The sequence below is a fragment of the Mus pahari genome, unplaced genomic scaffold (assembly GCF_900095145.1).
Source record: "Mus pahari unplaced genomic scaffold, PAHARI_EIJ_v1.1 scaffold_7801_1, whole genome shotgun sequence".
NCBI classification, from domain to species: Eukaryota; Metazoa; Chordata; class Mammalia; order Rodentia; family Muridae; genus Mus; species Mus pahari.
In genome coordinates, this window is record NW_018393315.1 from 25,916 (window position 1) to 38,716 (window position 12,801).

Consider the following 12,801-nt stretch of genomic DNA (forward strand, 5'->3'; position numbering starts at 1 on the left):
GAAAGGACAATGTTGGAGGCGTTAAAATATTTGATCCCAGCTACTCTAAGAGAAACCATTGCAAACATGTTTCTAAGACAAAACAAAAGGACCAGTGAGATGGAATAGAGGTCACAAAATTTAACCTGAATGTCCAGAATTATTAGGTTTTCTTCTTTTTAACACATGTATACAACATAGTTGAGTGTGTGAGAGCACATGTTTCTTTGTGTTTGTTCATTTGCTTGTGGAAGTATAAAATTTATGTTTGCTATCTTCTTTAATCACTCATCACTTTATTGAGGCAAGGCCTCTCCCTGAACCAAGAGCTCTTTGATATGGCTCATGTAGCTAGCCAATTTTCCCCAGGAATTTTCAGTCTTTGCCTCCTGAGTATTGGTGTTTCAGGTTGTCACCATTCAAGTATGGCTTTTAGGAGGGTCTTGGAATTAAAAACTATATTGTCCATGCTTGCACAGCAAGTGCACTATCCCCTGAGCTATCTTGCCAGCCAACATTGAAGGTATCAAGACAGATGTTGGTGAAAAGAGAAACTAATTAACAAGTGACACTAACAAAACATGATATCATTCCACAGAAGATGGACAGATCTCCAGTCAGTCATAGTGGTATATTTCTGTAATTCCAGGACTTGGGAGATGAAGACAGGAGAATAAAAATGAGGAAGACTATTCAATACCCCAAATGAAACAATGTATCTGCCATCAATTAACAATTTTATGTCCATTTTTTCCTATTAAATTTACAGTGAACTTCCAGGAAATTTGTACTGGTGGTGGAGTAAACTAAAAACTCTGAAGAGATTAAAAAAAAAATTGACTGTGTTGATGGGCATGCCACCTAGCCTTCTCTTGTTCATGTACCTGAAACTATGGGGAAAACACAAGGAGCACAGAGAAATTATGCGAGCACATTTCCCCTATGGCAGGTGTGAAAAAATTAATTTTTCTCATCTATTCTGCTCAGCCTGAGGGACAAGCTCCCTTGGGGCTTTTATGTCTAGAGCTCAGCCTTCTTAGAGTGCTTGCAGAATTTCAGGGTGGTAGAGAGGTGTCGATAGTTGAAGACTTTAAGCCAGACATACAGCATGAACTGTCACTTCAAATATTTCCAAACTTGTACAATTTCTGCACATGCTCCTGAAAAAAAAACATGTTTTTAACAGTCAGTCAGGTAAGAGAGTGAATTAGGATTAAAATGCCCCAATCTGTCAGTTTCTAACATTAAACACCAATAGGCAGGGTTCAGACTGATTTGCTTTCTAGTGATGGACTCCTCACTGTGTATGAGGATCAGGAAGCTTCTTTGGCTTCTTTAATTTATTGCATTGTACTTGGTTCCTGCTTGGAGAATATTTAGTTTTCCATATCTGAAAATTCTAAGTATTAAAAGTGTGGTGAACAAGAATGAGTTCTGATTTACAGAGAAGTCTAGTTAGTAGTTTTCCTTAATCTGTAAATATTTTCCCTATATTTGTTTTAGTGCTACTATTTTGATTTCTGGCTCAGAGAATAATAAATATATTTTGCAATGGGGCTAGGTTTTAAACATGAATTTCTGTTGTGTTTATAAACACATAGAAGAGGCATCACCATGAATTGTTTAAAAGCAACCCTTGACAGAATTACAGAAGTGGTAACCCCATTTCTCAGAATGTCTTCCAGCTATAAAGCTTAAAATCCTCGTGATCCTTATAAGTGTTCCACAGTTCATTAATTATTTTCTTGATCTAGTTATTTCTAAGGTTTGGATGATTCCTCCTTTGTAGGAATCATACTAGTGTCAGCCTCTGTTCAACTCCACTGTAGATAAGGAGTTCTCTTGGCACCTCCAAGTAGCATGGACCCTCCACACAGTTATTTTGATTCTTCCTTTTGTACAGTGAATCCAGGGTATCTTTAATAAAAAGGAATCAGAGGAAGCTACCTCTCAAAACTATGTCTGCTCTGATCACTGTTATTTAGGAAGGTAATTCAGGTACTTTCCTAATATAGAAGAGAAGAGAAGAGAAGAGAAGAGAAGAGAAGAGAAGAGAAGAGAAGAGAAGAGAAGAGAAGAGAAGAGGAGAGGACTTTAAAAGTCTTTTAGTAAACTGTGAAAGTATAGTAAAATATTAAATGTTTTACAATTAATTTACTCATAATTACTTAAGAATTTTACCTTCATTGAGAGAAACACTATTATTTTAATTAATTATGCACTTAAAAACAAAAGGATACATTTTTACAGAAAATGAGTTTTGAAAGAAAGGAATAGAGGGATTGCATCTGAAAAAAAGGCAGACTAATACAGAAAACATATTTTTAGATGATAGAAGAGCTGGACAATTCCAGCATCTGTGGAGAAAACTGAGATGAGGCAGACAGGCTCCTGGGATCTCAGAAGAGAACACAGCTACCATTGGCACACTGATGGAGTTAGAACAGAGGAGAGGAAAGTTCTTTAGTATCTGATGAGTGAGCTTATTTTTAGGATAAGAGGAATAAGGGACCCAAGAAGCTAGACCGGATTTCAAGTATACTAAAGTGAGTATATACCAGTTGCTGCTGGCGAAATGAGGGAGGGACTGCAGAGGATACAGGGGGAGAACTTTTCCGATCCAGGGTCTCTGAGATTGAAAAAACACCTCAGGGCATCTAGAAAAACAGAAGCACAAAAAGCACAAGTCATAATGCAAGGTAAGTTGGATGACAGAGCAACACAGGTCTATAACCCCAGCACTTGGGAAGCTGAAGTAAGAGAATTGTACTTATATGGAGACTATTTTCCAATAAACAAACAAACAAACAAATAAATGAAGGAAGGAAGAGGTCTGGGGAAATGGCCCCATCTGTTAAGTGCTTACTATCCAAGCAGAAAAAAAAAAACAGGTATAGGTATAGGTCCTTAACACTCAGCAATAAAGAATGGGTGTGGTAACCTGTGTTTGAGTACAGGGACCTGGGGAAGTAGAGGCAGGAGAATTTCTGGAGCTCTCAGTCAAGTCAACCTAGGAGAACTGGTGACCTACAGATTCAGTAGGACACTGTACATAAATAAATAAATAAATAAATAAATAAATAAATAAATATATTTACGAAGATATCTGATATCAGCCAATTGTTTCTACGTGTGCTCACATACCTTCAGAAATTTAACTTGGAAATACTTAATGGATTATATTTTAGGGAACTTGAAGTGCAACATCAAATATAGTTCAGAAGAATATATGCAAATATTGTCAGACTCTTTGTCTATTGTGATCATCTGCTTCCATGGTGTTTCCTAGATTGTGAATAAGAAGTCTATATAAGAACATTTCTATTTTTTTCTACATTTTACATAGACAAAATATAGTTACTGTTATATTTAAAACATAGCTTTCCTTTTCTTTTTATGCATTAAAAATGTGTTAATTTTTTAAGTTAGTTGCAAGATAATGGATTTCCCTGTGGGATTTCTCAAACATACTCATTTTCATTGATTTTGTGCCCCTTCCTGTCATCTCCCTGTCTCATTATGTTGATCCCCTGGACTTCCTTTACACATTGTTCCACTGTTTTTCTTATTTGTTCTAGAAATCTCTCCTTTTCCTAGTCACATGATCCTCTTTCTAGTTTTGTGGTTTTTAACCCATGCTTATACCCTCTTGGATCGACATATTTAACTAGGACTGTATATAAGAAAGAACATATGGTATGTTCATTTCTGTGCCTTTGTTGCCTGCTTAACATCACAGAATTAGTTCCACGTATTTTTCTGCAAATCCATAATTTCAATTTACTTTTCAGGAGGATAAAATTTCATTGTGCTTAAGTACCAAGTTTTCATTATTTGTTATTAATTCATGAACATCCAGGTTAATTCATTTTCGTGACCATTGTGAATGCAGCAGGAATAAACATAGATATGTAGCTTATCTCTGCAGTAAGACATACAGCTCTTTGGGTCCATCTCAAATTCAGTGTAGCTGGGTCACATGATGCTCTTTAATTTTTAGAGAAACAAACAGCCTGATTTCCATGGTGTCTGCACCACTTTACATTCCTCAAGAGCATTTGTTGTCCTCTGCTCTCTTAATGAAGGTCATTGTGTCCAGAGTGAGAGAAATGTCAAAGGAGGTTAACTTGCACTTCTTTGGTAGCTAAGGAAGCTCAAAACTTTAAAATTATTTCTTAGCCACTCATATCTTATTTTTGAGAAATGTCTATTTAGGTATTTGGTCCATTTATTGATTTGTAGAGTTTCCTGGGGTTAACTATTGCAATACATTACATACTTTAGGTGACACTAATCCTTTACCTGAAGTATACCTAGAGAATAGTTTTGCCCATTCTGTAGGCTCTATGCATAGCATCTTTGCTATGCAGAATATTTTAATTTCATGTAATCACATTGGCCAATTATTTGGGTGCTATGATTCTTTTCTTAAAAGGGTCAGTGGTTGGAACGAGACAATCAACTCTCATCCTCCTCCAGTTAGAATCTTTCAAGTGTATTTACCTCCCAGATATCTACCTGGTAGACTATTTAAAAGCTACTCCATGGTGGAGCCAACTTAAAAAAAGAGATAAGGAGGAGATAGGATCAAAATGGAAATGGTCACATAAAGAAAATATGGTGGGCTTGTGTTCGATTAAAAGTCACTAACTAAAAAGGAAATGATTGGGCTGGTGAGATGGTTCAGTGGGTAAGAGCACCCGATTGCTCTTCTGAAGGTCCGGAGTTCAAATCCCAGCAACCACATGGTAGCTCCTAACCATCCGTAACAAGATCTGACGCCCTCTTCTGGAGTGTCTGAAGACAGCTACAGTGTACTTACATATAATAAATAAATAAATCTTTAAAAAAAAAAAAAAAAGGAAATGATTAAGGATGATGTAGTAAATTAGAAGATTGTTGATCACAACCCACAACAGACATGTATTTAACATTGTTTTTTAACATAATAATGGATAAATATCAGAAAAAATTGAGAAGGCATCATGGAAAACAATAACTACCTCTCAAAATATTTTGGTTATGAAAAGAAAATCTATAGCAAGAAGGACTGGTCAACATGCAGGGCAGTATTATATACTAATTGTCCTTTCTTATAGGTGATGGCCAATCAAACCTCAGAAATTCAGTCTCTGAATTTCTCCTCCTGGGAGTGACAGACATACAAGAATTAAACCCTATTCTCTTTGTGATTTTCTTCACCATCTACTTTGTCAATATAACTGGAAATGGAGCCATCTTGATGATCGTCATCTTGGACCCAAGACTCTACTCACCTATGTATTTCTTCCTGGGAAACCTAGCATTCTTAGATATCTCCTATTCTACTGTAACAGTGCCAAAGATGCTGCAGAATCTCCTCTCCACAAGCAAAGCTATTTCCTTCTTGGAATGCATAACTCAGCTCCATTTCTTCCACTTCCTGGGTAGCACTGAGACCATGCTGCTGCCAGTGATGGCATTTGACCGCTTTGTGGCTATCTGCAGACCACTCCACTATTCCATCATCATGAATCACCAGCTTTGTATACGCATGACTGTTACTATCTGGACCGTGGGCTTTTTCCATGCTTTGCTTCACTCTGTAATGACATCTCGTTTGAGCTTCTGTGGTCCCAATCATGTCCATCATTTCTTCTGTGACATTAAGCCATTGCTGGATCTGGCCTGTGGAAACACTGAGCTCAACCTTTGGCTGCTCAATACAGTCACAGGTACCATTGCCCTCACTTCCTTTTCTGTGATATGTCTCTCCTATTTCTACATCATCATCTGTCTTCTCCTCAAGACCCGTTCTTGCACCATGCTCCACAAAGCACTGTCTACTTGTGCCTCTCACTTCATGGTTGTTGTTCTGTTCTATGCTCCTGTTCTCTTCACCTACATTCGTCCCGCCTCAGGCAGCTCTTTAGATCAGGACACAATCATTGCCATCATGTACAGTGTCGTCACCCCTGCTCTCAATCCACTTATCTATACCTTGAGAAACAAGGAAGTGAGGAATGCATTGAATAGGAAGGTGAGAAGATGGCTCTAACTTGAAGAAATCTAAATAACTCTGCTTCAGTGCAAATAACCAGGCAATAAAAAATTAAGATACATTTCTGAAATTAAGGTATGTTCTTATATATAATAAATGTACACATATATTACTGACCAGACTGAATATAATGTCAAATATATCTAAATATATTGATCTTTTAAAGCAAGGGAAGCCTAATTTGTGGCCCTCTAGTCATAGAATTTTTTTTCACTGAATTTGATTTTGACATATCAGTTGATGACATTGACTTGTAACTTACTGTAACATGTCATGTATGTACCTGGGTCTAGAAATTTGTGTATACTACCTATGTCTAATATATTGATCATCTTTCAACTTATATTGTTTGGATGAATTACTATTATGTTTGTTTATTTTGAAGAATTATTAAAACTATGGCTTCTCAATTTGAAAAGTTAGTTGCAAATTATGAGTGTTCTACTAAAAGTTTCAGTGATCAAACATTTATTTTAAGCCTAATTTTGATTCTGTTAATATTGGTAGTGAGTGGATAAAATTTTATTTGTAAAATTTTATTACTGATTATTATTTTTGAGGTTAGATTTCCTGGAGCTCAGGTTGGCTTTGAATTCCTCATGACTTGCTTCCAACACTTTTTTTTTTTAAAATAAAAGTTTTTTCTTTACTTAGTTTTTTAAAGGTTAAAAGATTGAATGCACAGTATGATCAGGTTTTGTGAAAATAAAATATACATATACACAAACAAGATACATAAATCCACTTGGAAAGATATACCAAGATATGTACAGTGTGTACTAAGGATCAAGTTACCTAATTGTGTCTTTTCCTTGCTTACTTAAATGCTATCCTGAAAGTTCCCTACACCCTACCCCCGCCCCTGTTCCCCTACCCACCCACTCCCACTACTTGGCCCAGGTCTTCCCTTGTGCTGGGTCATATAAAGTTTGCAAGACCAAGGGGCCTCTCTTCCCAGTGATGGCCGATTAGGCCATCTTCTGCTACATATGCAGCTAGAGACACAAGCTCAGGGGGTACTGGTTAGTTCATATTGTTGTTCCACCTACAGGGTTGCAGCCCCCTTCAGCTCCTTGGGTACTTTCTCTAGTTCCTCCACTGGGGACCCTGTGTTCCATCCAATAGCTGGCTGTGAGCATCTACTTCAGTGTTTGCCAGGCACTGGCATAGCCTCACAAGAGGCCACAATATCAGGGTCCCTTCAGCAGAATCTTGCTGGCATGTGCATTAGTATCTAGATTTGGTGGCTGATGATGGGATGGATTCCCACATGGGGTAGTCTCTGGATAGTCCATCCTTCCATCTTAGCTCTAAATTTTGTCTCTGTACCTATATCCTTTCATGAGTATTTTGTTCCTTATTCTAAGGAAGAATGAAGTATCCACATGATGGTCATATTTCTTGGTTTTCTTGTGTTTTACAAAATGTATCTTGGGTATTCTAAGTTTCTGGGCCAATATCCGCTTATCAGTGAGTGCATATCTAGTGACTTCTTTTGTGATTGGGTTACCTCACTAAGGATGATATCCTCCAGATACATCCATTTGCCCAAGAATTTCATAAATTGATTGTTTTTAATAGCTGAGTAGTACTCCATTGTGTAAATGTACCACAGTTTCTGTATCCATTCCTCTATTGAGGGACATCTGGGTTCTTTCCAGCTTCTGGCTATTATAAATAAAGCTGATATGAACATAGTGGAGCATGTGTCCTTATTACCAGTTGGAAGATCTTCTGGGTATATGCCAAGAAGAGGTATTGTTGGTTCTTCCGGTAGTACTATGTCCAATTTTCTGAGGAACCGCCAGACTGGTTTCCAGAGAGGCTGTACAAGCTTGCAATCCCACCAGCAATGGAGGAGTGTTCCTCTTTCTCCACATCCTCGCCAGCATCTGCTGTCACCTGAATTTTTAATCTTAGCCATTCTGACTGGTGTGAGATGGAATCTCAAGGTTGTTTTGATTTGCATTTCCCTGATGACTAAGGATGTTGAACATTTTTTCAGGTGTTTCTCAGCCATTCGATATTCCTCAGTTGAGAATTCTTTATTTAGCTCTATACCCCATTTTTAATGGAGTTTTTTGAATTTCTGGAGTCCAGCTTCTTCAGCTCTTTGTATGTATTGGATATTAGTCCTCTATCAGATTTAGGATTGGTAAAAATCCTTTCCCAATCTGTCGGTGGCCTTTTTGTCTTGTTGACAGTGTCTTTTGCCTTACAGAAGCTTTGCAATTTTATGAGGTCCCATTTGTCAATTCTTGATTTTACAGCACAAGCCATAGGTGTTCTGTTGAGAAATTTTTTCCCTGTGCCCATATCTTCGAGGTTTTTCCCTACTTTCTCCTCTATCAATTTCAGCTCTTAATTGTTGGGATTATAGATCTGTATCTACCACACCTGCCTGGAACTTCCAGGCCTGGTGAAGATTGAGAGGAGACACAGAGTAGGACTCTGGTGTGGCTTTATCTCCAGATGGTCTAGCACTCTAACTGTACTGAAATGCTGATGATGATTTCTAAAATGTCCTAAAGACTTTCTTGCTCTTTCTGAGGGTTAAAATCCTCTGGTTTGGGTAACTAATACCTGTAGTTTAACAGCGGGGGCTGTGGGGTATTAAGTAAAGGATTAATTGCCAGAGACCTTTGCCTTTTGTCCACATGCCTCTTGCTTTTCAGGCTAGGGAAAAGTTTGAAGCAATAAACTCCTATTGAACTTGGACAAGAGAATAATGCTCATAGAATGAAAAACTTTCACATAAGCAAATATGTATGAACTCACATAAATTTACATACAGACTCATGCATGCACATTTATGCATTTCCATTCACACAAGTTGGGACCAACTTGCATACATTTTCACGATTACATATTTAGACACACACAGCTACACATTTGGGGCAAATGACAAATCAACAGTGCAGAAAGAAGTCACTCATTTTAGATGAAAAATCGTCTCCAATCTTTACTGCAGACAGAAAGAAAAAGCTTCTACCCTGTTAATGGTAAATGAATTAAACCCAAGTTCATAAGTAGAAATCTTTGACACTTTTAATAAGACTAAGCCTGCCTTGTTATTAAGAAGAGGCCTATTCTGTCTCATGGTTAGGAGACTGCCTGCTCCTTCTGCTCTCTGCACCTTCTTTTTTTTCTTTCTCTCGCCATTCTGCATATTGCTCTCTTAGTTTGTTACGCTACCTAGAGTTTCTAAGTTATTGCACTCTGTATTATCCTAATCTTGCTCTCTTCTCCTGTTCTGATGTCAAAATAATGCTCTTACTCTCAATGCCTTTTCTCACAATGCTGTGCCTTTATTTCTAAGTTCTTCTTGAGTTCAGCTCTGTCTGAAAAGTTCTTTTGTGGCCTGACTAAAAATTTATCCTCAGTTCTGTCTAAAAACTTCTCCTCAGCTCAGTTCTGACACTTCTCCTTTCCTCAGCATTTATACATCTTTCAGAATATATGATCACAAGATGAAAAGTTCATCACAAGTTCACACATAAAATCAAATCATAAATTGAATAAGAAGTTTACAACAGAGAACGTTTACATGAACATCCATTAAGAGTATGTATCTGGCTAAACATTCATCACCTGTCACAGCTTCAAAGATTGGTTGAGAGTTAAAAACCATAACTAAGTTATTAGTGAAGTTTTCTATAGATAAACCTAGTCAATATTTTGTGTTCTGTCCTAGCACCTATAATAAGTCATTATTTCCCTTTTATGAGCTTCAATTAATGGTTTTACAACCTCTTGGAATGTGCTCTGGTAGTAGAAAGTCTAGTTAGTATCTAGATGTAATAACTGGTGACACATGGGAGAATGACAGAATTCTCATTGCAGTTTTGACTATCAGAAAAGGAGCTAATAGCAGTCTCACTATAAAAGAGCTTAATAAATAATGATATAATTTTAGAAATTCTTATAGGGTAATCATTAAGAATTAAGAAGTCATCTATTTGTGTATGTAGCATAACTAAAAGACAGTACATCTTCATAAATCTGCAGAGATCTGGACAAAATACCTAGTGATTATTATACATGTGATGATAACAAGAAAAGGATACTAATAGCAGGAAACTTCCCTAAAATTTTTTTCTCCTGGGCCTTCTCTATGCTAGAAATCTGTTGTGGATTACTATAATCCAGGCAGATCATGTCATGAAGATCACCTGCTAGTTATTAGCTTGTGCTCTGATGGCACCTGACACACACCTAGCTTTATAAATAGTTTCGATAATATATTTCATTAAGGAAACATATCAAATGTATATAAGCAGAAGGATGTTGAAATATTTTACACCTGACTGTGGGAACTCCGCAAAATCTGGTTAGTAACTTCTCTTTTCCCACCAACACTTTGAGTGTTGCTACCAGTGTTCAAGTTGAAATGCAGTCCAAGGTGAGAGTGTTTCTTGTGGTTAGAATTTTTTAAGTCTATTTTATTTGTCAAATATCTTTATTTAATATTTACATGCATAAAATGTGTTTGTATCCAATCTACCCACTATATCCTGTTCTCTAACTCCTCCTCTATAAAGCCTTCATATTTACCATACAACTTCCTGTGCTTTCTCTGGTGAAGGAATAGATGTCTATGTACAAATTGTTTGCTGGACACTACACATGAGAATGCAGTTGTGCACATGACTTACAGTGCCCGGGACTGAACACACAAGTTTTTCACAAGATTAAGCCAGACAAAATTCCATGAATTTCCACCCTAGCTGAGGAGCTTGGGCAGTAAATAGTTACGGAAACGAGAGTATTTTTTCTTCAGGAATGTGGGCCATGCTATAGTATATGAGTGCACATACATACACATAAAGGCAGGACAAAATGCATTCGGTATGTATTCAATGAGATTTTTCCAGTGAAACCCATAAAGTCCAAGGAGTTACCCCTCAAAAAAAAAAAAAATGAAACAAAGATATTAAAAAGAAAACAAAGGCCAGCTATGTGCCATCTGCCTCACCAACTCAGAGGGTTCAAAGGTCCACAGAGGACTCTCCACGAAGCAGGGCCCCTAGCAAAGCCAGGGCCTCCAGATCACTGGCGAGTGGAAAGCAACATCAATTTCAAAGAATCCCAGAGGGTCTTGTGCCAGCAGGAACAGGAACAAAGGAACCCCACCTGACCAGAGGCAGGGATTCATTCCAGTCAGGGCCAGCTGCACACCATCTTCCCTGCGAACCCAGCAGAGGGTCCAAGGTATACAGAGGACTTTCCACTCCTCAGAACCCCTAGCACACCCAGGATGTTGGAATCCCTTGAGAGCATATGGACAGCAGAAGCAACAGGGCTTCCTGGACAGGGTCCCTTCAGGCCTTCATCCTCAGCCAGGATACAGAGCTGAGACCCAGACCCCTGAGCACCTTCCTTTCCAGAGGAGAGTCGGCCCACAGGGAGGGCTCTGACCCCAGGACTCAGGAGGTGGATCAGAGTTTCAGACTTCTGGACACCTGCCCTATAAGAGGAGATCTTGCCTGCAAAGAGTGCTCTGACCACTGGAACTCAAGTGAGAGCTGGACTCCAAGGAGTACTGACAGAGGCTAACAGAATCACAGGAGGAACAAACTCCAGCAAGAGACAACTAGAACATTAACACCAGAGATTACCAGATGGCAAAAGGCAAATGTAAGAATATTACTAACAGAAACCAAGAACACTAGGCATCATCAGAACCCAGTATGCCCAACACAGTGAGTCCTGGATACCCCAACACACTGAAAAGCAAGACTTGGATTTGAAATCATATCTCATGATGGTGGTAGAAGATTTTAAGAAGGGCATCAATAACTCACTTAAAGAAATACAGGAGAAGATTGCCTCCAAAAAGAAACTAGAGAGAGCATACACTAGCAGCCTGACAGCACACCTAGAAGCTCTAGAACGAAAGGAAGCAAATTCACCCAAGAGGAGTAGATGGCAGGAAATACTCAAACTTAGGGCTGAAATCATCCAAGTGTAAACAAAAAGAACTATTCAAAGAATCAACCAAACCAGGAGCTGGTTCTTTGAGAAAAATCAACAAGATAGATAAACCCTTAGCCAGACTAACTAGAAAGCACAGGAACAGTATCCTAATTAACAGAATCAGAAATGAAAAGGGGGCCATAACAACAGAACCTGAGGAAATTCAAAACATCATCAGATCATAATACAAATGGCTATACTCAACAAAACTGGAAAACATGGATGAAATGGACAAGGTCCTAGACAGATACCAGGTACCAAAGTTAAATGAGGATCAGATTAACGATCTAAACAGTCCCATTTCCCCTAAAGAAATAGAAGCAGTCATCAATAGTCTNCCAACCAAAAAAAACCCAGGACCAGATGGGTTTAGTGCAGAGTTCTGTCAGACCTTCAAAGAAGACCTAATTCCAACTTTCCTCAAACTATTCCACAAAATAGAAACAGAATGTACTCTACCCAGTTCATTCTATGAAGCCACGATAACTCTGATAACTAAACCACACAAAGATCCCACAAAGAAAAGAAATAGAACTTCAGAACACATCAAAACGATCATCCATCATGACCAAGTAGGCTTCATCCCAGGGATGCAGGGATGGTTTAATATAAGGAAATCCATTAACATAATCCACTATATAAACAAACTCAAAGACAAAAACCACATGATCATCTTGTTAGATGCTGAGAAAGCACTTGACAAAATCCAATACCCCTTCATGATAAAAGTCATGGAAAGATCAGGAATTCAAGACCCATACCTAAACATAATGAAAGCAATATCCAGCAAACCAGTAGCCAACATC

The 12,801-nt window shown here is 38.1% G+C and overlaps 1 protein-coding gene across 1 annotated transcript; it reads left to right on the forward strand.

Moving 5' to 3' along the window:
• Positions 1 to 2,554: 2,554 nt before the first annotated feature.
• LOC110315467 (olfactory receptor 12D2-like) lies at positions 2,555 to 6,016 on the forward strand. Its single transcript, XM_021189517.1, has 2 exons — positions 2,555 to 2,678; positions 5,079 to 6,016. The coding sequence occupies exons 1-2, from the start codon at positions 2,555 to 2,557 to the stop codon at positions 6,014 to 6,016; spliced, it is 1,062 nt and encodes a 353-aa protein (XP_021045176.1).
• The last annotated feature ends 6,785 nt before the right edge of the window (positions 6,017 to 12,801 follow it).